At 36.6% G+C, this 24,267-nt stretch overlaps 1 protein-coding gene across 3 annotated transcripts in view; it reads left to right on the plus strand.

The window, feature by feature from the left end:
* The window catches only part of INPP5D (inositol polyphosphate-5-phosphatase D), an 83,339-nt gene that overhangs the window by 18,712 nt on the left and 40,360 nt on the right, over window positions 1-24,267 (plus strand). Inside the window, exons 4-10 of one of the 3 annotated variants that reach the window (XM_039347107.1) lie at window positions 8,981-9,131; window positions 14,471-14,636; window positions 18,867-19,007; window positions 19,670-19,754; window positions 21,324-21,359; window positions 21,947-22,015; window positions 22,578-22,649. In XM_039347107.1, the coding sequence (XP_039203041.1) occupies window positions 8,981-9,131; window positions 14,471-14,636; window positions 18,867-19,007; window positions 19,670-19,754; window positions 21,324-21,359; window positions 21,947-22,015; window positions 22,578-22,649 (720 nt within the window). The remainder of the gene's footprint in view (window positions 1-8,980; window positions 9,132-14,470; window positions 14,637-18,866; window positions 19,008-19,669; window positions 19,755-21,323; window positions 21,360-21,946; window positions 22,016-22,577; window positions 22,650-24,267) is intronic. The other 2 variants (XM_039347108.1, XM_039347109.1) reach the window with 2 other exon arrangements.

Genomic DNA, 24,267 nt, shown 5'->3' on the forward strand with positions numbered 1-24,267 from the left:
CCTTTTGCTGGATTTTTCATTATTAGGTAGGTTTTCCCAGTTGTTAGCCACTTTTCAATTTCTCCTCCTTGTAGTATATTGTTGAACTGTTTGGCAATGAGTGGGTGTATAACAGTTAGATGTTTCAACCAAAACCCATGCAGTTCATCTTCACCTGGTGCTGACCAATTTTTGATTTTCTTTGCTCTTTTTTCTACCATTTTTGTTGTTATTACTAGTTCTTTCATTTCAACTTCTGTTTTATTTGCATCCACCTCTTTTAACCAAGCCGCATCCTTGTTGTATTTCTTTGGGTTATCCCATATCTGCTTCCAGAACTGCACTGTTTCTTCCTTGTCAGGTACTGACTGATTCCTTGCAGTTTCTCCATTGATGGATTGGTAGAAACGTTTCTGATTGGATTGAAATTGGAGGTTCTGCCTATAGTTTGCAATTCGAGCTTCATATCTACTGATTTTCCTGGCTATAGCTGTTATTTGTTGCTTTATTATTTCCAGTGCTTCCTTGATCTTCCTTGTTTCTAAGTGGTATTTCTTGATTAGGTATTCTTTGGTCTTCTTGTTCTTCAGCTTCTTTTCTTTCATCTGTTCTAGCTTGCTTGCATGTGATCTTAACTTGCTGATCTTATTTTCTAGTCTAACCTTCCATTTTTCTGGTGCACTGTTTGTTTGTTTTTCTTCTTTGTTGATTTTGCATCCCAGGTATTCTGTTATAACTGCAGCTGTGCTGTACATTAGTTGGTTTGTTTCTTGCAGTGAATTGGTGCTTATACTTGATATTGCAGTATTTGCATCTTTTAATGCTTGTGCTAGCTGTTTCTTTGGAACAAGCTTCAATGCAGGTAGCCTTATTCTGTTGTTTTTGTGCTGTTCTAGATGCTCAGTTATTCTTTGTTTCAATTCTTTTATTTCTTTAGTTAGAGGGTTTTGTTCTTCCTGAGGAAGAGGTGCCTGGTTTCCAAATGAGAACAGTTGTATATCTCTGCTGGATTCCTTCACTGCCAACTCCCCCTGGTTTGCCTCTACATTCTGAATTACTTCTGGTAAGGCTTTGATTTTTTTGCCCTGGGTAAACCTTTGCAGTTCGTCCAATTCTGTTTCTTTGAATACTTTATTTCGTGTTATAAATCGGCGTTGATCTGCTAGTCTCTGTTCTGTTATTTCTGATTCTGGATGTTGTTCTTTCCAGAACTGGTGCATTCGTTTTAGATATCCTCTTCTTGTTGGACTTGATCTGTAGTAACAGATCATTATTTCTTTGTTTTCAATCACTGTGTATCTGCGACGGGTAAACATATTTTCTTCCAGTAGTTCTGCAGCTGCTGGCCCTGGTTGCTCAGCCAACAGTCCTGAGTCCTGTAACCCATTTTTCACCAGATATCCAGGAACTCCAATATCTAGCGCGGACCTTGTTAACCCGGGCGACGTCCGAGCTGGTATGGCATTCTGCAATTTACGTCTCACCATATTTTTTATGGGAGAGACACTCTTTGTCTGACTTCTCTGATGAGACCTGTCCAGTATGGTTGAACCTCTGGCATAGCTCTCATCTTCCTAAGAGTACACAAGCCCCACAACCACGTCAAGGTAGTGCCTCACTGGGGGATTATTATTATTATTATTATTATTATTATTATTATTATTACAGAAGCACATCTTTAAGATATTAAAATACTTCCAGCATTAAAGTGTTCATGTAATCAACAGTCAAGCTTCAGGTGGAGAATTTATCACCTTGCCATTCTCTGCTTTGCAGAAAGTGAAACTGCTGGTGGGATGGTAATTTTCCACCCCCAGTATGTGAACAGAAAGTTTTACTGTTGCCATGAACCAAACATATGTGTTCTGCCAGTAATGGCAATTCAAATAATCTGTGTTGAAGTTGCTCTGGATCCCCAGATCCTAAGCCTCCTCATCTCCCCAGCCAGATTCCCTATAGCAAGCTTCAAACTTTGCCATGCCTATGGCAGGTACAGTAGTGGCCAAAATTGTGGAAACCTTTTGTGGAAAGTGTACAGTAGAAATGCCACCTTTGGTTAAGTTTCCACCAATTTTTCTTCTAATTTCTTTATAACTGTAGCCTTGTTCACTTAATAATACTATTTTACATTGCTTTCTGGGCGACCAGTCAACTCTTTGCACCATTACTTTAATTTTATTATGTTTTACAAACTCACTAAATGAAACGGAAAAAAAAAACCTCAACCAATTTGATAGCGATCACATAACACACTGACAAATGTCCTCCTCTCAGCTTCAATACATGACATCAATAACTGAATCCTACTGTGATCTGATTGGTTCATTGCCAAAACAAGATGACACCTGATTGGCTCTCTAAACACTCATGCTCATTGGCTACAATCAGATGAAGGAAAGCTATCTGATATCAACCGAAGCAAGTTGTGCTTCCTTTGGCTATAACTTTTCATAGAATACAGTACAGATAATTGAACAAACTTTGTTGCATTCCATTCTTGATTAAATTATCTTTCCATTGAGATATAATTTTATGGTACTACTCCAAAAACAAAGTGGTGTTATTAGCCATCAAACATCAAAAATACACTTTTCCCAAAAGATTTCCATAAGTTTGGCCACTGCTGTATAGTGGATTTATTCCCATTTTAATTTGTGATAATGGGAATATATGTAACAAATGATAACAAATAAAAACAAAAATACTTTTCCAACCTAGATTAGTTTGAGAATGCTATGGTTACTTTGTAATTGTATTTGCTTATCACCAAAGGAGTACTGCACTCTGCAAAACAAAGATTTGGATAACATGGATGCTTTGTCCAGTAATGGCAATTGTAGTTCAGCACATCTGAAAGGCACTATGTTGAGGAAGGTAGACATCAGATGTTTCTAGTTTTTTTAAAAACAACAACAACAACACATTGTCTTGATAGCTAACAAAGCGCTATAAACTAATCTTCTATAGATCAAAACACGATCAGGTTATTAATTCATCTCCAGTTCTTACAGGAGATCAATCCAGGTATAAATGGCGTATATTGATAATATAATGCTGTGCACATTTTAGATCTTACAACAATGGCATATGCCTTGTTCTCTCATACAACAAATAAAGTGGCAAATCTGCATGTGGACTACACAAACCCTAAGTTTATGTAATGTTTCTATGAGGAACTATTGCTCTCTGATCCTTCTATTGATCTCAAGTAGTTCAGTCAAAGCACTTGTTTGTGAAAATAGCCCTTGTGGTTTAAAGATAATTTTTCTAATATGTTTTATGATTAACAAATATATTATTTAGATTAAAGCTACTGTATTTATCAATATATTATTCTGCATATTGCTCAGAGGTTTTTTAGGCACGTTAGCATGATTCCTCTTCATAGAAGTTCTAATATTAGTTTCAATATTGATTCCAAACGCTCTTATTGAAGCAATTGCTATAGCCATATTTTATAGTGCTCTTTGTTCAGAAGGAAATGTAAATGTTTGTGTTTTGGGAGAGACTAGAGGTAATTTAAAGGAGATTCATGATGGTCTTCATCAGACCTGAAATGCTAACAGTTGAACAAAATTCCCTGCTCAACTCTGATCTCTTGGCAAGTTCTATAGCAATAAAAATCTACTCTAATGCAAAAAAGGGGGGGGGGAAGCTTTATGTTTCACATCCCCCCCATGCTAAACATTTTCACCCCTTCTCATTTTGGGGGGTTATTGAAGCAGAGTTGCTAAGTCAAAAGAGACTTAGCATAAATTATTCCCAGGGAAATTGTATTTTAAAATTTAAAATAAATTTCATGAAAATCTGCCAGTGTGATTATATCCTGGCCATTTTATAGTGGATTTGTTCTCTATCAATTCCACAGAGGTTACTGAACTAATTCCAGATTGAGGATAAGAAAAATAACTCGTTTCACCTTAGTGGTTTCAGGCTTCTTTCTGGCTCATTCCATGCCAGTAGAAATAAACATCTAAAATGCTACATTTGGCTTCCTTTATTGCCCCACAAAAGTAACATTATCAGAAGAGCACACAATGTATCTGCTGATATCCTAGCTGAAGTCCACAGTCATAAAAGAGCCAAGGTTGCCTATCCCTGTCCTAGTCCTAGGTTATGGATATGAAAGAGAGAAAAATTATACTTTGAATTATATATTTTAAAGAAATGAAGAAGGAAGCAATATATTTGGTTAAGTACTATAGATACATGTTTTCTTGTGCCTAAGCTCTTTATCATTTAGCTGCTGTTTTTTACCTAATTCTTTAGGTAACACTGCATTTTTTCTTCTTCTTTTAACAACCTGTAATCCCTTGCATCAGGGTGGAGTCAGGACAACTGAATGGAGCTAACCATTTATGGCCAGATGCCCTTCCTGACACCTATGCGCAGTTCTTACCAGATATTTTCTCTTTGAGCCCAGATAGAAATATCAGCCGCTACCTAGGATTGAACTCACAGCTTCCTGATACAAATCCTGCATTGCAGTAGCCTCATTCACTGCAGCATTAGATAAAATAGGCAGGCTATCTTATTGGGCAATTAATTATGTGCCACCAGCCTTAGCTGATGAAAGGCACTTAAATCACTTACCTACCTGCTCCACCTCCCATCAAATCTCTCTTGTCCCTGGCACTTTTCCCCACTCTCTTCATGGTTTATCCAGTTGTTCCCTTAGTGGTTGTAAAGTGATAAATGTGGATCTTTAAAGTCTTAGATCTATTTGACCTAAAGGAGCTCAGGAGAATGGATTTTTATTTTGGAAAACCTGGTTATTTTTAAACTCAAAGACTTATTCTTAAACTTAGTATTACTGAACCATTTATAGTATGTGCCAAGTCAGTAACAGAAACAAAAGAAGAAGCTGCCTACTCCAGGGACTTTCATTTTCTGGTAGTGACTTTTATGGACTTCAGCTGGCATTCCAGATTGTTTTCTGTGGTTATTTCTCACTTCTGTGCAAACTGCTTGTTTCTATTTTTGTTCCTCATTTCATAAACCATTTCATAAAACAAAACCAAGTATGTATACATGTATATCTATATGTACGTATGTATTGATTGGACGTTGTCATATTCAATGATATATTTTTCTATAAATGTATTTTTTTTTCAAGATTCATCACATCCCTGGTTTGAGAGCTGGTTTTAATCTCAGGACTGTGCAGCCCTCCTCAGATTCTATTGTTTGGGCTTAGGAAATCCATAAGCCAAACCCACTTTGTCCAGAGGCCAATAAATAGCAAGGATGGAAGTATTGTTGTTGTTGTTAATTGCGAAGTCGTGTCCGACCCATCGCGACCCCATGGACAACATTCCTCCAGGTCTTCCTGTCCTCTACCATCTTCTGGAGTCCATTTAAATTCACACCTACTGCTTCAGTGACTCCATCCAGCCATCTCATTCTCTGTCGTCCCCTTCTTCTATTGCCCTCAATCTTTCCCAGCATTAGGCTCTTCTCCAGGAAGTATTAGACAGGAGAGTTAATTGCATTTTCCCATCACAACTTCTTATATGTTGCATGTTTTATATTATTTCCACTGTTGCTTTCTATGCAGTGATGATGGCTGATTTCTCAAGAAACAGATAAAAGACATACTTGAAACTCTGTCAGTAGATTGTGCTTCTTTCTGTATTCTACTGGCAAGGTTACTTTCCTGTGATGAATTTTAATTGCTGAAAATTGCAACAATAGGTTTGGATGGAGTGACAGTTCTATCTGAAATTTCATTGACATGATCAGTCAAAGTGATATCAGTCAAAGTTACACAGAAGAGTGCAGTATAATAGAAACAACATAGGTTTAAGGTGTTATCTCTTTCTTTTTTTTATTAAAGAAATCTCTACCAACAAAAGGAGATTTTCCATTTAACTATTGTTAAATAAATTATTTGTTTATTATTCTATAGCCGAATTGTTTTGGGGACAAAATTATCACCAGAAAAATAATACAAAACAAATCCACTTAGTAAAACAAACAGTTTTAATCACCACTCAATAAAATATAACAAGCATCACATAATCTTGAAATCACAACTATTACATAATTGTAAAAGATACAATAACATCCTATTTATAATTATTTTTAAAAGCTTCTATTATTAAATTATGTCCAGATTTGAAAGGCATGTCATATCTAAGGGAGTCCTATTACTTCAAAAAGTACTTCTTATGAAGGTTTAATTTTAAGTTATATCATTGGATAATGATATAATTTAAAATTAAACCTTCATAAGAAAGTTATAAATTTAAAAGAGAGACCCTTGGAATTTGATCATTCCATACACAATTAATCTATAATTTACCAACTGGTTTATAACTAGGTAGAATTAACATCCTTCTCAGAATACATATCAGTTATGAGGAGATATTCATATTTATAGTCTTTTTACTTCCCCATAGCACCATAGATATTTTCAACCATGTATTAATGTCACCATTACTGAATCTACATTTTACAATAGGAAGTATTCAAATCTCCCAAAAAGAATGTTAATTATCCTTAAATGTTTAATTAAATCTGAGCAAAAGACAAAAAGGTATTCTGTTGCTTATTGGGAAAGTGTTTTATTTATTACTATTTCTTTTATATCCAAAATATTTGCCCTATTGCTTTACAACCTCCACAAGAGAGTTCTTAAATTATTAAATAATAATAAAAATATATTATTAAAAATAAAATATGGCAATACATTTTCCAAAAATTTAACCTGTACATACTTGCATCCAAAGAAGCCAATACAGCCATTTCTTCATTTTCAAAATCTACTAATAATTTGAGATTATCAGAAACCTGACAGTCTTTTATAAAAGCAGATTGTGCAGAATAAGTTATTGATGAATACCTATTCTGCAGTCAGAATTGTTACAGCTATAATTTTACATATTTAATGGTATGGTGCATTTTTCTATTTATGTTCACTGGCAAAGTTGTAGAATTGCAGGAATTTATATTTAAATATTTAGCAATGATATAGATTATAGAATGATAATTTGTATGGTCCTTTCCTTTTTTTTCAAAGAACTATATAGAATGAAAAAGGAAGAACACCTTTTTTTAAAAAAATGTATCTCTAACAACCTCCTTTTATGTTTATAAACTCTTCTAGTTCACCGAGTCTATCAGTTCAATTGCAACATTAGAGGTGGAACTAAATCTTTTGAATAAACATAAGAAACTTGAGGAAGTTTTATTTCCTTTAAAAAGCTGTCCACCACCAAGCATCTATGACTAAGATTATTTGCCTGATAGCCTTTGACTTCATAGCATGGTCTGTGTGAAGCCTAACACTGAAGGTGGGGAAAAATTAAAAATCATATAAATTAACATATTATACAAAATGTTTGAAATAAATAAATAATAAAACCAAAAGAAACTTTAATTGATAAATTTGTCATTTCTAAGTGGTCTTTTTTATCATCGGTTTCCATGACCTTAGATCATTTTGAATCCTTAAAAAAAGTGAAGAAAAAATGAGGAAGTTGTTTCTATCTGAGTCATAATTACAAAGAACTGAAGCAGTTAGTATTTGAAAATGGAAAATAAAAATAGAGAGGAAGGGACAGTGGAGGAAGTGGGGCTGTGAAACAGTAAATAGCTGCATTTGCAGGTATAAATTGAAGTTTAGCTAAAATGGAAAACTGTGCATGGTTTACTCTTAGAACACCAAGGCAATGCAATAGCTTTAGATGTTATTTCCAACCAGTTAAAATCTAAAGAGGTACAGTAGATGAGATGCTTGAACTAATCTAGGCCAGAAGACGCAACAGACAACCTGCACACACGCACATGCATACCCCTGCATCTCAGCATCTTTTTTTGCATCCTAAATGCTCAAAGATCATGCTGCCAAATTATGACTATCCAAATTTTCACTTTTTATCAAAATGCAGTGCAACTTATTAAGCATCTTTTGTCTATCTTATTTTTAAAAATCCTCAACCCAAAGAAGCATGGGGGGGGGGGTGAAGCTAAAGGTTCATTTCTCTTCCTTCCAGGCTCATCCCATGTCACTCCTATCTTCTGAGGTCCTGAACAGCCAAACAGATTTATTTATTTGTTTATTTGTTTATTTATTTATTTATTTATGAGACTTATATACCGCTTTAAGTGCAAGCACTCTCTAAGCGGTGTACACCAGTAAGCTTAAGTAAGATTAAGATGCAGCCCCAGTATAAAGAGATTGATTGACACTTATGTCAGAAAAGAACTAGTTGTGTTATTCTCCAGCTTAGAAAGAACACAGAGTACTCACCTTTCCTTTCTTTAAATGGCTAGAAAAAAACAGTTGGCTTGAAGCCTTGAGGTTGAGACTGGCATGTGGGGAGGAGAGAGAATGCAGAATTTGCACTGATGAAGCAAAGCACATGTATAGACTAGATGTGCCTGTGATCTTGCTACGGGTACCTATAAGATAGTCTTGTTTAATTGCCATTCATTTTTCAAGGGAAAGAGGGTTTCCCCCCCCTCAGATTGGAATACAGCACGTTCTGCTTCTGTGGTTTTTAGCATGGTATTTGACACAGGTCTGGATGAAAGAGACCAGGAAATAAAATAAGTCACCTTACTGGAACGGCATACATATCTTAAAGAAGTATCTGTGATTAATAAATTAAACCAAATTACTTATTATTATTTATTAAATTTATATGCCGCTCTTCACACTGTTTGAGTTATCCATTGTTTAAAATTCTTTTGGAATCAATCTACAAGTAATGAAAGGGAAATGTAGGCAGAAAAAAAACAGAGGAAAAATATGAAGAATGGGCTTTAGGATTCAAAACAAGCACTTAATAAGAATACCTGGTTAGGCTTACGTTGTTAAAAAAATCTAACCCTAGTTGAAAATATGGGAAAAGGTGTATTTAAAAAGTGTTAAGAATTGTGTTTGCTGTACTTTCACTGAATTGCTAAGTGTATTATTAACTACTTCAACATGCCTATTTGATTGAAAATCTCCAGCAATATTTGATACATGTATATATATTTGTGGTGCCTTTAGGCATGTGAAGGTGTTCCAGTGCAATATTTCAACAGCTTAGATGAACTGATAGAATTTTACAAGAAAGAGAACATGGGTCTGGTCCGGAGCCTTAAATTCCCAGTTCCCCATGAAGAAGAGGAGACAACAGATGATCTAGAAGAAGATCTGGGTAAGAAGTTCAAAACATAGTAATTTACATTATTACTATCAATTCAAAGTTGTCAATTTGCAGGAAGAAGTCAGTATTACAGTGGAATTGAATTGACCTGTTGAATTAAGGACTGTTGAATACGAAACTTTATCCCTTACTATACACCTCTCTAACAATTCTTTGAAACTGAACGCTGCCTGTCAGTCAGCCATAATGAATATTATTCAAGGATATTATCCCATCTGTCCTTCAAAGGGTAGAGAATGCCCTGGAAAAATGCAAAGCATTTTATCAGTCTCCTATTCATATACCTTGAGGTATTTCCCTGTTGTATGTCAAAAAATATAATAAAATAATGCAAGAAGATCTATTGCTCTATAGTTTTTGAAGTATTGTCTTTCTTTTAGTCATAACTACCAAGCTAAACCATAATTCTATTTAAAATATTTACTTTTACTTTTGAATTGTACTGTGTGTATAGTTTATTCTCTTCACCAATCATACTGTCAAACTGATACCTACTTAATGCTGCTTTTATTAGATTTTAAAAGTTTCTCTGGCAGTACATTTTAGATGTGTGCAAGCACAAAATGCCACTTGAAGTTTCATTGTGTCTGTCTTGCTTCTTCTGACATGACAGTAGAAATATATTTGGCAACATACTCTTGTAATGGTTTACAAAAGGGGTTCTCAACCTTGGCAACTTTAAGACTTGTGGACTTCAACTCCTAGAATTCCTCAGCCAGCTTTGCTGGCTGAGGAATTCTGGGAATTGAAGTCCACAAGTCTTAAAGTTGCCAAGGTTGAGAACCCCTGGACAAAGTTAAAACTCATTCCAATTAAATTCCAGTTAAAAGCAAACAGATGAAAACCCCATCTGTAATTCTAATTACAGTGTACCAAACTTTTCAGAGGAGAAAGACTTTAACTCTCTTTCAGAAGCTCACAAGATTATACATTTGGCACAGCTGTAGCTTCAACCTAGATCAGAGACTAATCCTGAGTTGGAGAAGCAGTTTCCATGTGAATCTTATGTACAATCGCCTCTGGTTCTTACATATTTTCCTTTAAACATGCTGGTGCCACAGCTTCATCCAGAGGGGAGACTTCAGTGATACTCTACCTTCTCTCTCCTAAGGAAATCCTAATTAAAATAATAGCGATGTTTTGGCTGTACATATTAATAGATTTTTCTATTATTCCAACAGCTGGGTGGAAATACAAGTGATTAAAACAGAAAGAACCTTTAACCACAATGCAGAGAAAATGCTACAGCTATTAGAAACTAAAGTCTTGCCTCTAAAGAAGGTGACCAGCCCCATCCTTGGGCACACTGTACGCTGGAGATAGGGGAATCTGTTGAATCAAAAGCTCAAAAATAAAATCCTCAATTTCTTCTCTTTATGTTTTCCTGCTGCAGGAAAGGAAAAGATCTGTGGTGTTTTCACCTTACTCTTTGATTTTTTAAAAATTGTTTTATGGTACCCATTTATTCCTTTTCTTCCTTGGGGGTGACTCATTTTTCCTTCTTGGCGTAGCTTCTGTGCTCCACCCCACTTTGCCCACCTGACTCTCTACTTTTATGTCTTCTAGTCTTCTCTTCTTTCTGCTTTTGTTTTCCATACAACTTCTAACCCCTGCGTATCAATCTTCATGGGTCTTTAATTTCAACAATAATTTATCTTTATTTCTGATCTCCAGATCTTGTTTACTATGCCCCGTTTTTGAAGGGTTTGTTTTTTCCCCTGATGCCTTCATGGGTGCAATGTTGTGTGATCACTTGTTACATACTCTTTGCATCAACGCTATTAATTCCACTGTCTCGCATGTATCCTGCATCTGTATAAAACAACAGTTCTTTTTTTTTCTTTTTCTCCCTGCATCCTCATCCAAATTTAAATCTGCATCAGTGTATCTACGTAATGCATCTGATGAAGTGAGCTTCAGCTCTTTTTAAATAAAATCTGCAAAAGGAGGGAAGAAAGGAGGACATTTCTGTGAAGGGGTTTTTTTTCTTTTCTTTTAATACTTGGAGAATAAGGGGGAGGAAAATGGATACAGTCCTGCTGCTACCTTTCTCCAATCTCTACGTATATAGAGGGAAGTCTGGAGGAGTGTATTTACATGCACCTGAATAGTATATGAGAATCAATTGTGGATGGCTCTAGAGAAGACCAACTTTTTACTTCAGAGAAAGAGAACATCAGTCAACTAGGGCATCCTAGTTGATCAGGCAACTCTGGAGCAGCCTGGAGAGGTCACATTATAGTTCTGGTGTTTCATGTTTTTCAACAATAAACACTTCATGTGAACACAGAAATAAATTCCAGAACAATATGTAATGTTAGCTTTCATTTGTCTGTTAAAGTTTCTTTCTTCAGATTTGGTCATATTTTATGCCACTGAATAATTTGCTGGAAATTAATTGATTGGTTGGAAGAGGAAAGCATATTTGCAGAAGAGCCAGCTGGATTCATGATAGAGAGATCAGTCATGGACCAATGCTTAGCCTTACAACATCTAACTAAGAAATATATATTCCCACCTAAGGGGGAGTTGTATGTGGTTTTTATTGATTTTAAAACAATCTTCAAGTTAGTCTCCAGATTGTGGTTGAAACTGGAGAGGTCTTCTATTGATAATTATTAGGGCTCATTAAAATGCTGCATAAAATTACTTATATCCAAATAAGACTTAACACCCAAGATATCTTTCTGGCCTGGTGCCTACTTATCAGGGTATAAAGCAAGGTTATATTCTAGTCCCCTTATTTAATTTCTATATTAATAATATGGAGCATGTCTCACAAAATTAGAACATTTTCCTCCAAACCTGACTGGTAGACCAATCACACATCTCTTATATGAGCTGATGCAGCCATCATTTCTATTTTACCCATTGATTTAGAAGAGGTCTAAAATCAATTGCTTCTTACTGAATAGTCAACTATTTAATTATTAATTATGAAGAAATTGAAATTTTGGTCTTTTTAAGCTCCTAGATGCAATCATAAATGAGAAATAAATGGGAATGCTATAAAACAAATTGAGGCCTTCAAATACCTCAGAACTGATTTTTATCCCATTGGCTCAAATTCAATCCCTAAAAAAGGTCAAAAGAAGTGAAGTTGTCATATTGAGGTTTATTTATTTATTTATTTATTTATTTATTTATTTATTTATGAGACTTATATACCGCTTTAAGTGCAAGCACTCTCTAAGCGGTGTACACCAGTAAGCAATGTATATATATATTTACATTGCCCCCAACAATCTGGGTCCTCATTTTACCTACCCCGGAAGGATGGAAGGCTGAGTCAACCTTGAGCCGGTGAGATTTGAACCGCTGACCTGCTGAACACAGTCAGCTAAAGTGGCCTGCAGTACTGCACTCTAACTGCTGCGCCACCTCGGCTCAATAAGGTTTTGTGGTTGTATGTGCGCAACAAGAGGTGATTATATTGTGGTGGACAAGAAGTACTTAAGATCAAAATAATATCATAGCCGTCCTATGGCTTTCAAATATGTGCATATAAGAACCATTAGAAGCTGTACAATTAAGCTTCTTAAACAATCTATGTTTGGGTCCTTGTTGTGTTCCCAATTCAGCCCTTCAAGATGAAGCTGAAATGATTCCAATTAAAACTTAAAACTCATATCTGAATAGCACATGTTGTTATCTGGCTCAAACAAATTTTCAAACCAGGTTTTCTGGCTTTGATTTTTCAAGACAAATTCAGATTTCTTGGTATTATTTGGTGCCACCCTAAGCCATTGTGTATTGATTCCAATGGGATTTGATCAGGCCAAAGCATTTTTTAACCATAACCATTAACCAATCTGCCAGAGATATGACTTTGCAAAATGATTTTGGCCAGACTCTACCATATATTAATTCACTGAACCCATGACAAGTGTTGCTCCTCTACACTGCCTCTACAATATTGTCTCCCAAAACACCAGAAGAGCTTTTACTCTTGCTCACAGTAACGTCCTTCCCTCTGCTCTCTTGGACTGAAGGTTCTATAACATATCAAAAAAATTATGGCTCTGACTTTGTGATAAGGAAGAAACGAAACTGTGGTTCCTCTGTTGCTGTTCTGCCTTTTTAATAGAAATCTGTGAGAAATGTATATTTCCCCATATATAACACAATACCCAGGCAGGCTGAAAGCTGACTAAACATAAACTCCTTCTCCAGATGAGGTCTTGTTAAGTCTTAGTTAATTTTTCATCACTTAATATATTTTCTTTTCTTTTTTTTCCTTGCTTTCCTTCTTCCCCCGTCCCCCTTTTTTCCTGTTTGCCTTTTAAATATACACACATCACTCTTAAGTTTTATTTTGCTGTTTCTTTTTCCATTATCTGATAAAGTGCAATAGTTTCCCCCCAAATAGACTATATCATAGTCATTCAGTTAGTTTCATGAATATGTGAGGATTTATACTTAAGTTACCAAAATCTTTATCGAGCTGTCATTGTACCATATTAATATACACAGAGGTTCCCATATAGAGCAGTGATGGTGAACCTTTTAGAGACTGAGTGCCCAAACTGCAACCCAAAACCCACTTATTTATTGCCGGGTGCCAGGTGGGCATGGCCACTGGGTGGGCGTGGCTGTCATGGTCATGACAGACTTGGTGGGTGTGGCCAAGGTGGGCGTGGTCACCTCTATGTTGTTCATGGGGACGGACACCTGTGGGGGTCGGGCAGGGTTGGGGGAGATCCAGGGGGTCTCTGGCAAGTGGAGCAGTGGGCAGGAGGCTCATCCTGCGGGAGTGAGGTGAGGCAAGGTGAGGCGAGGGCGGGGGTGCCATTGTTGCAGGGAAAGGCAGGGGCCAGCCCCCCCAAACAGAGGCCAGCGAGCACATGGGGGCGGACAGTATCCATCGGCAGCCACAGCCTGCCAGCCCCTCGACCAGTGTACTCTGGGGCTCCACAGCCTGCTGCCAGCAGTTCAGAGAAGCCGCCTCTGAGCTGGACAGCCAGCCGACAGCTGAGGAGGTGATGCAGTGGGTCGTGCCCGGGAAAAGGAGAGCATGTGAAGGCAGGAGGGATGGGATGGGAAGGAGGGAAACCAGCCATGCTGGAATGCATCCGGCCATGTGGGACCTCGGCGAGTTAGCAGGTGCTTGGTTGAAGAGGGACAGTTGCTATCTCTGGGGCATGGCGCATGTGCCCACAGGGAAGGCTCTGAGTGCCACCTCTGGCACGCATGCCATAGGTTTGCCACCACTGATATAGAGAATTGTTCTCTGGTAAGAATAGTATCCCATTGAAAAGTAGAATGTTTTAAATAAAGTAGCATTTTGAGTCCCTAAGTCACAGTGTGTGCATATCTTGTTTTGGTGACAGATTCTTTGCCTATTCCACCTGTATTACCTCCACGCAGCATTTCAATTCCAGTAAGTGAAACAAAGGAAGAGCTTTTACTCAATGATTATATCCAGATGTCAGAAGTTAGCAGACCACCTCTTTCTGAAACCTTGCTCCAGCGATTACAGCACCAGGATACCAGCAAGTAAGATCTATCACCATTTCTCTCAAGAAGAATGAGAAAGTCTGGAATTAACCTCATTTCCTTTCACAGTTCTCTTGAAAAAAGATTTCCAGACAAATCTAGGAACAGGCCAGAGCATTTCTTTGTAAAGGTGTCCAGGAAATTGTGAAAGCTAAGGCCTTCCTTCAGGAAATGGAAAGCCTGTCCTAATGAGGGAAAAAAAAAAAACCTCTGGCAAAAAAGTATATAGTGGTAATATGGAATGTCAAAAAACAAAACAAGAAAATCTAGAGGCAAACAAAAATCAAAGAGAACAATAAGAATTTCTAAAAGTTGAGTTTTTAGATGACAAAGTTGTTAAATGTTTCTTCAGGGAGGATGAGGAACATGCAGAGAAATGGAATGAATTCTTTGCCTCTGTCCTTTTACTGAAGAATTATGTACAATAAAACTTCAATAAACTTCTTTCTTAGCAGACTACAGATGCAATGGACCAAATCTCCATGTAAATATCCTCTCCAAATAATGCATGAATTATTTGTTTCAGCCAAAGTATCTAGATCATGGAGTTAAATTTGCTTTCATTTTATATCTTTTGTGATAATTTACATCATTTACATAGTAACTTCATTACATAAATTGCATTATTGTGTAATGTGCAAATGATGTAAATTGACACAAATGATATAATTTACACTGTAATGGACATTCAGGAGTAATAATTGATCTACTAAAATATTACAGTATGATTTTCTCAGGCAGGAAGATAGCAAGATATTGTAGGAATTAGGTTTTTTAATAGGGTTCCATAAACTCAAGGTCTTGAATAGGTTCTGCAGGACCAAGGCAGGAAAAAAGACTCTTGGAGAGAGTTTTATTTTCCCTTCTTAGTCTCTTGCAGAGAGCTTTTTTTCCCCCTTAGTAGCTAAGGTACAGCAGAAATGGCAGTGCTAATCAGCTGACATTCAGAAGCCCCATCTCTCTTGAATGGGTATCCCAGGATTTTTGTTTTGGTTTTTAATAATGATGTTCCCATAGTCTGAAACAGTTTGAAAACCATTATTTTAGGACCTTTTTTGTAATAACTCACTCCTGGTACCCCACCAAGAGTTCTTAAAGTTGTAACTGATCACTCAAATCAAACTCAATGCAAAAGACTAGAAGATACTCCATGGGACACCAGTTTTTTAAAAAGGGAGATCTGGGAGATCAGACAAGTGAGCTTAATTTCTGTTCCAGACAAATTAGTACAATTAGTAATCAAAGAATGAATAACTATGCACTGAGAGGAAGAAGTCATGCTGAAGAAACATCTAGATCTTGTTTTACAAAGTTTTGTTTTTGTGGCTCATCAACATGGGTACAAGTGTCTAAACTTAAGTTTAAGTTTAAACTTATTGTGAGATAAGATATACTATCTTTTTATGGATTGCTAGCTGGTTAAAAAGCAGAAAGCAATGGGTAGGAATAAGTGGACGATTTTGTTTGGGGAAAAAGTAACAAATTGAGTGCCTAAAATATAAGCTTTAAAATTGTTCATAAATTATCTTGACTTATAGACAAGCAGCAAATTGTGTCAGTTTGCACATGATACTATGCAGAGTGATAAAAGCCAAAAGTAACTGTAGGCAACTTCAAAAGCATCATTTTAAAATGCATGAAGTGGCAGATGGAAGTCAATTTATAAGTGAAAAATAATTGAAGCAAAACTTTTAATTTTATATAAACATTGATGAAGCCCAAGCTGTTTGAAACAAATTAGGATATAGCTCAATGAAGATGTCAGCTCATTCTGTGACAGCTGTGGAAAAGCCAAATGTCATGTGCTGAAGGAAAAGTCTTCATCATGGTTCAGTCCAACCTTTAGAAAGAAGGTTGCAGTTTATTGAAGAGGAAAGCCAGACGGGAAGATGGCTCTGGAAGAAAAAGAGAGAGAGCATACGTAGGGAGTGGGTTTTTATACCCTCTGGAGCCTTTTGTTTGGAGTTGTTCCTGTGGCATGAACGTTGACCTGAGTCTGAGTGTGCCCTTTGGCATCTGTGGGTTAATCCTATTATGTCCTGTCTTAGAGTTTCGGTGCGGTATGTAGATTTTAGGTATCTTTGTCTTCTTAATCTTCTAGCTGGGGGCCTCCAACCTTCCTGGATTATTTACATCTGTATTTCTACAGAACTGGTTTCTGCTTGGGGGAGGGAGACTTGGGGCTATTAATAAAAACTGAGCATGCTTTTCTGCCTCTTTAATATTTCCTTCTCTGGGGGGAGCTGAGTTCCCACAAATGCTATGGGAATAAGGAAAGGGATTTAAACTAAAAACACCAACATCATAATCTCCTTACACAAATCTATGATACATCTTCATCTAGAGCACTATGGCCAAGGAGGAGGGGTAGTGCAAAACACTTTCCATATGAAAAAGGTCAGTATTCTTGTGACTCTTTAGCTCAGAAAAAAAAAAGCCCTTGAGAGGAGATGTAACTGAGGTATACAAAATCATGTATGGCATTGAAAAAAATAGACAAGAAAAATGCTCGAAGACCAGGGCCATCAAACAAAGTTGTTTGGAAGGAGATTTTAGCCAGAAAGAAGAAAGCAGTTCTTCACACAGTGTATAATTAATCAGTGAAATTCATTACTACACAACACTGTGACAGCCACTAAATTTGGATGGTTTTAAAAGAGATGATTTTAAACTTGAATAAATTCACAGAAAGCATGTCTTTGTGTTATTTTGGTCTTGAGGAATGAATGTTGGGGGCAACATAATTCCAGAATGCAGGATGTCAGCCTTACACATATATCAAACTTAGAAGCAGACACAATGTGGGCCTAAAGCTACTTTTATTAGAAAAGCTATAGTAACACAGAACCTTGCAAGTCTGAATATGCTTTCTCTCCTGACTCTTTTATTTTCATGTGAACGGGGGAGAGGGGGCATCTGAGGCATTTTCATAAATCTCTTTCTTGCTCTGGGCTGAACCCATGTTTATCTGGTTGTTGCCTTGGTAACAGATCTTCCTTCTGTCCATCAAGGCTATACTCTCTATACAGGGAAATAATAGCTTAGGAAGAGTTTGTCTCTTGCTTAGAAGTACTCCAGAGCATCTAGTTGTGGGTTGTGAGAATCAAAAACAAGTCTTGGATGATACAGCCAGCCTCTTCTTAAGCTTTTCTGTTCCTAAGTAGTATTTTATAAAAATAGACCAATTTTTACTAGGTAAAAAATGTTTCTGCTTGTACTGCTGCAATGACAGCAGAAATGGAAACTGGAAATGATCCTTTTCTGTTCATTTCTAAAATGATTAGGAATTCAGCAATTTTAGTGACATATTAGAAGCAGATAATTCAAAAGGCCGGTCTGGCTTGATCAGAGGGTGGGGTACAAAATTATCTTATAGATAGTAACAAATTTGCTGGCTGGATGTTCTCTCAGGAAAAGGTTAGGAGGTTTGGTTTTGTGTGGGTGGTAGACAGAAAGAAAGCCTTCCTCCTTTGGTAAAACAAGCTATTCATGCAGGCTATATCAGCAAACAAGAAACTGATGAAAGAGAATGTATTACTTGGGCTGTGAGCTTTTATGAGCTTCCTTGGGAAGAAGCCTAGATGATGCTACCCCTCCTCCACCCCCCACCCCTTTACTTCCAACATTGTTCAAAACACATTCAGATGATGCACACTGAGTTCAAATCAGGGAGTTCTTTAATTCATGTTTCTTCTGTAAATTTATAAGGAGGCTGAGACAGGCTCCTCTTAAAACATCTTCAGTAATGGAATAAACAGGAACTAATCCTGTTTAACAATATTACTGAAGCACTTTGAAAGCAAAAGATAGATGTTATACATTTGTTTAAATTTATATAGTTAGCTTGTGTTTTTCCCTGAGCATATCAGTCTTTTGAAAATTAAATTTTAAATCATTAGTAGACGGTATCTGATCCAGCTCTTCTAGAAGTTATGGGACTAAATCTCCCATCATCCTATATTACTGACAAAGTAGCAGTTGGCAATCTACAATACCTGAAAGGCCACATATTGTCCCTCCTTGTCAGCAGGTGAGCAGAGCTCCTTTCTGACACAATTGTTTCCTTTGTCTCTCTTCTATCTTTATTCCTTACTAGCAAGAAATCAAAATAGGAGCTACACAAACTGTTGTAATTCCCTCTCACCAAGGACTTTTTCTCCCAATTGCCCAAATTTAGATACATAAACTTAACACTTGATTTGGTTTTCAAGCTGTTTCTTTCTTCCACAGTATTCCAGAAGAGCATCTCAAACTTATCCAGGATTATTTGAGTGTTCATATAACTAGTGATATTGAAACTGTACAGCTTGGCTCATGGAATCTCCCTCAGCTGAAGAAACTACTTACAGGACTCTGCAAAGGATTCTTCAAGTAATCACAAGTTCATTTGTAGGCATATTTCAGTTGAAATTTCAGAATTCTGTTTATAACTATTTATATAAATTCTTGATTAGTTAAGTTAGAAGTCATTGCTCCTTTGGCTTGAGCTCTTAGGATGGGGATTCAAAATCATTAAACCAACATTCCATATGCAGTCAAGCTTAAGAACCAAGAATGAAGGTGAGGGAGGAATTCTGCCCAATGGGAAAGCAAAGGCCAAAAGGCATGAGTGTCAAACTCGCAATGTCACATGACGTGTCACGACGTATCACAACTTTTTTCCCATTGCCGGCAATGGGGTGGACACGATTTTGGCATGATGCATCCGGACCACAGTCTGGTAGTTTGACACCCCTGCCATAGGGTCTACAAACCAAACTAGACCTCCACTTAATTAAGCCAATGTTGCTTACTTTCAACCAAATTGTACCTAAACCAAAAAGAAATGCAGAACATATGTTAGAATGTAGAAGTCTAAAGCTATTTGAAAACTGGTAAAGAATCTTATACTCTTTCATAGCTATTTGTTAGCTGTCTGGAGAATTCTGGAAGCTGTCATCCTAATGGATTTAGACTACAGTACATAATATTGGAGAATGCGAATATAATACTGCATAACCAAGTTGTTTATATACACGGCTTTTGCATTTCAGTGAGTTGTCTCGAACTTTACCTTCTCTGGAATCTATACAGATGGTGTTTGATCAGCAGCTTTCCCCTACCCATCGACATTCTCAGGTATGATTTTATGAAATTGGCAATATATGTCTCAGAATCCATATCAACTAAAGAGGGATTGCATGATATACAGCAGTGATGGCGAACCTTTTAGAGACCGAGTGCCCAAACTGCAACTGAAAACCAACTTATGCCTGGTGGGTGTGGCCAATTGGGTGGGCATGGCTGCAGTGGTAACAGCAGACTGGGTGGGACTAAAAAGTTCAATCAATCAATTCCAACTTTGCAAGATCTTTTTTTTTCCCCACGAGAAGTTGAAATTGACTGATTGATTAAACCTTTTTTTTTTGTACACAGCGGCAGAGGCCTAAAGCGAAAAGGTTTTATAAAACCCAACTGAAGGCCTAGGACTGGGGCGATGGCACACATGCCCACAGAGAGGGCTCTGAGTGCCGCCTCTGGCACCCATGCCATATTTTTGCCACCACTGATATACAGCAATAGTTAGCAAAGCATTCATCTTAGTTGAAATCTTTTTTGTTGTTGTTTCTTAATTTGTTTTTTAACTGAATTATGTTTAACATGGGCTACTCAGAAATATTCCAGAAATAGGTAGGAGCTGCATTCATTCTTCAGGAGCAGACAGATGGTCTGGAAAAGTGTGCAATATTTTTATGTCATTAGACTCATTTCTACATCAGATTGCAATGCCAGCTAGAATGCTTCCTGGATATGGATAACCTAATCACAAGGTGTCATGGATTAGTAACCTCATATCTTCATTATTGTCATGTGCTGCTGCCCTTATGGATAGTGTGGGATAGGTACCTAGCCACTGTCCTCCAATAGTATTACTGAAAGACCTGGATTAGGTTGTTTTCTACTGAGCCAATTTTAAAATGTTGATATTAAAGACCATTAGGGGACTGAAGACTAAAACATATAAGGAATGGTTGCTGGAATTGGGTATGTCTAGTTTAATGAAAAGAAGTACTAGGGGTGATATGATAGCAGTATTCCAATATCTCAGGGGCTGCCACAAAGAAAAGGGAGTCAAGCTATTTTCCAAGGCGCCTGAAGGCAGGACAAGAAGCAGCAGATGGAAACTAATCAAGGAGAGAAGCAACCTAAAACTAAGGAGAAACTTCCTGACAGTTAGAACAATTAACCAGTGGAACAACCTGCCTCCAGAAGCGATGAATGCTGCAACACTGGAAATTTTTAAGAAAAGACTGGACAGCCATTTGATTAAGGTTGAAGAAGGAGAATATAAATGGGAGAAGGGAAGATCAAAGAAATATATCATTAATTAATATACTAATTATGGAATTATCAAACCTAATCATTATTGATTGTTAATTAATTATTATTGTCCTTTTTTCTTGTTAAAATATAAACCAAGACAACATGCTGTACACCAGGCACTGCAGATTGTTATAGTTAAAAACCAATAAAATATTTATAAAAAAAATAAAAAATAAAATGTTGATATTAAAGTATGAAATTCTAGACACCTATTCCCACATTCACACTGTCTGGAAATTCTTAGCATGATGGAAGAATTTAACAGTTTAAAACATATAGGTGAATGAGCTATCTTACTACTATTTGCATTCTCTTTTCTCTCAGCTTAATAAATTTTTGGTCACTGACCCAGCATTACAGGTTGGTTATTCCATCTCTGAATGTTATATTTTTCCTTGTTGCTTAAGGTGAAGGCCTGTAGTTTAGTGGATTGTCCATAATAATTTGCCCAAATAATCTGTTGTTATATGTGTGTGTGTGTGTGTGTGTATGTGTGTGTGTGTGTGTATGCAATAACTTCACAATTTCATATGCTCACCTCTTCCTGTGTTCTGCTAGAAAAACTCTCTTTCCGCCCACCCTGATAGATGAAGCATCTAAAGTTCTTTTGTGTCTGAAGCCTTGGAAAATCTTACTTGCAACTGTATAATGTTACTATTTTGTCTGCACGGCTTAGCTCTAGACCCATAATTACAAGATCACTTTCCATGATTTGTAACTTCTTCTCATTAAAGCACTGGATTTAAAATGGGTTCTTTTGCACTTAACCTTTCTGCAAATTCAGTCTCATTCTGGTCTGATATTCAGATTACTGATACTCACTGGGATAATATAAGGTTACAATACTTTCTGAAATATATACACAGATGATAAAGTGCCAGACTTTTATTGGGAAAATGGTATTCCATTATTCTTATACTTTTCTTTTTCTATGCCGCTCTTAACAGCCATCCTTTGATGTCAATCGTGCAAAATTGGTTCAGTTGACAAATTTGCTTTCTTCAATAGAGGATAAGGTACAGTGGCCTTTAGATATCTCTATGACTGCCACTTAATCTTCAGATGTAGTATATCTTCTTATTTAAATACTTTTTATTATTTTATTTTTTAAAAATAATCTATTTTAAAAAATGTCCCACTATTTCTTATATGATCTGTAATCTTCCTAACAACTCATATGCCAAATTGCCAAATCTGCATTTTAAAAACTAGTTACTCATTTAGGAGTTTTTATTCTGTTGTGTGTAAATTAACTCAGAAAATAACCTGGTCATGTCATATGCATTTAAAGTTCTTAGAGATGCTGGAGACTGGAAATTGAGGATAAGCATTCATTACTTTATTATATGAGAATTGATCTTCATACAGTTACAGTTGTAGCTGGAAGAAGTTAGAATGTGTTTTTTTTTCTTTTCGATTCATTGACCATTGTCATGGCTAAATCAGTCAGTTTATTTATAATTAGTATAATCTATTGTACAGGTTACAATAAAGTAACCTGTACAAAATCTCCTAAAGTCTCCTTCTGTTGAAGTTTGAGATTGTCAGGTAGAACTATTCATTCTTATATTTTTACAGGTGAAAAGAGTATTGATTGAGGGGTCAGATTCAACACATCGACGTTCACTTATCCCTCCTGTTACCTTTGAGGTGAATTTTAAGTATTATCTTGTCACATAGAGAATTATTTATAATTCTTGATACAATGCTCTCACCTATTAAAAAAATAAACCATGTTCATACTGAAAGTGTGAAGTGTGCTAAGGCAACACTTACTCATTGAAGAAATGTTTAACATAATGTTAATATTAATTAATATATAATTAATATAATGATAGTATTAGAGGGATAACATCACAATCACGTGAAGTTCTAGTACTGTTTTACAAAGCCTTAGTAAGACCACACTTGGAATACTGCATCCAGTTCTGGTCATCACAATATAAAAAAAGTGTTAAGACTCTGGAAAGAATGCAAGAACAGCAACAAGAATGATCGGGGCTGGAGGCTAAAACATATGAAGAAAGTTTACAGGAATTGGTTTTATCTAGTCTAATGAAAAGAACAACTAAGGGAGACATGATAGCAGTGTTCCAATATTTGTGGGGCTCCTACAAAGACGAGGGGGATCAAACTCTTTTTCCAAGCACCAAAAAGCAAGATGAGAAACAACGGGTGGAAACTAACCAAGGAGAGAAGCAACCTAGAACTAAGGAGAAATTTCCTAATGGTGAGAGCAATCAATCAATGGAACAGCTTGCTTTCAGACGTTATGCATGCTCCACCACTGGAGGCTTTCAAAAAGAAACTGGACAACCATTTATGTCAAACTTGCCACGTCATGTGACGTATCATGGTGTATCGTGACTTTTTTTGCATTGCCGGCAATGGGGTGGGCGCAGCTTTGGTATGATGAAACTGGCCCGTGGGCTGGCAGTTTTGAATTTTATTTATTTGTTTGTTTGTTTGTTTACATTTATGTGGCCTCCCAATTTGCTCTGAATGACTCCAGGAGGCTTACAACAAATTTTGATAAGAGCTACCTATTTTCTCTGACAGGTGCTAATCCAGCTTGAAATGAAGGAGAGCTGAGGGACATTACATTGTCAGTCCTGGAGCCTGTGTTTTTGCTGTCCCTGTGGACAGGACTAATAAAGTTTCTGTCACTAATTGCATTTAGCCAGTTTTGGCTAATCTTTTTTTTTTATTGAAAATTTTTATAAACTTTTTACAATAAAATACTCCCCATAACCCTCCCCCATAACCCTCCCCCCCTTCCCAGAGCTGAATACAGGGTTAAAGAAACAAAAAACCCCATACAAATTAAATGAACATCAATCCACTATACATACATCCCAAAAAATTTAAAGTACTTTAACTCCAATACATAGAAACTACAAATCCAACCATACCCAATTTAAACTATAAATTATTCAAAAGCTAAATAATACTTCCTAATCCCATATTTATTCTGTACAAAATTTACCCATCTTTTCCACACCGAAATATCTCTCTCTTGTGAATGGTCTTTCAGATAAGCTGAAATTTTTGCCATTTCTGATAAATGAGAAACTTTAAGAAACCATTCTTCTATAGTAGGCAAGGAATCCTTCTTCCAATATTGCCGTGGGCCGGCAGTTTGACACCCCTGGTATAGGGCCTCCTGCTCGAACAGAAGGTTGGACTAAAAGACTTCAAGGTCCCTTTCAACTCTATTATTCTATGTTCTATGTTATGTCTCTGCAAGTTAGCCATATAATATGAAAAG

The sequence above is a fragment of the Crotalus tigris genome, unplaced genomic scaffold (assembly GCF_016545835.1).
Source record: "Crotalus tigris isolate CLP2741 ecotype Arizona unplaced genomic scaffold, ASM1654583v1 scf7180000018053.2689490, whole genome shotgun sequence".
Classification (NCBI taxonomy): Eukaryota; Metazoa; Chordata; class Lepidosauria; order Squamata; family Viperidae; genus Crotalus; species Crotalus tigris.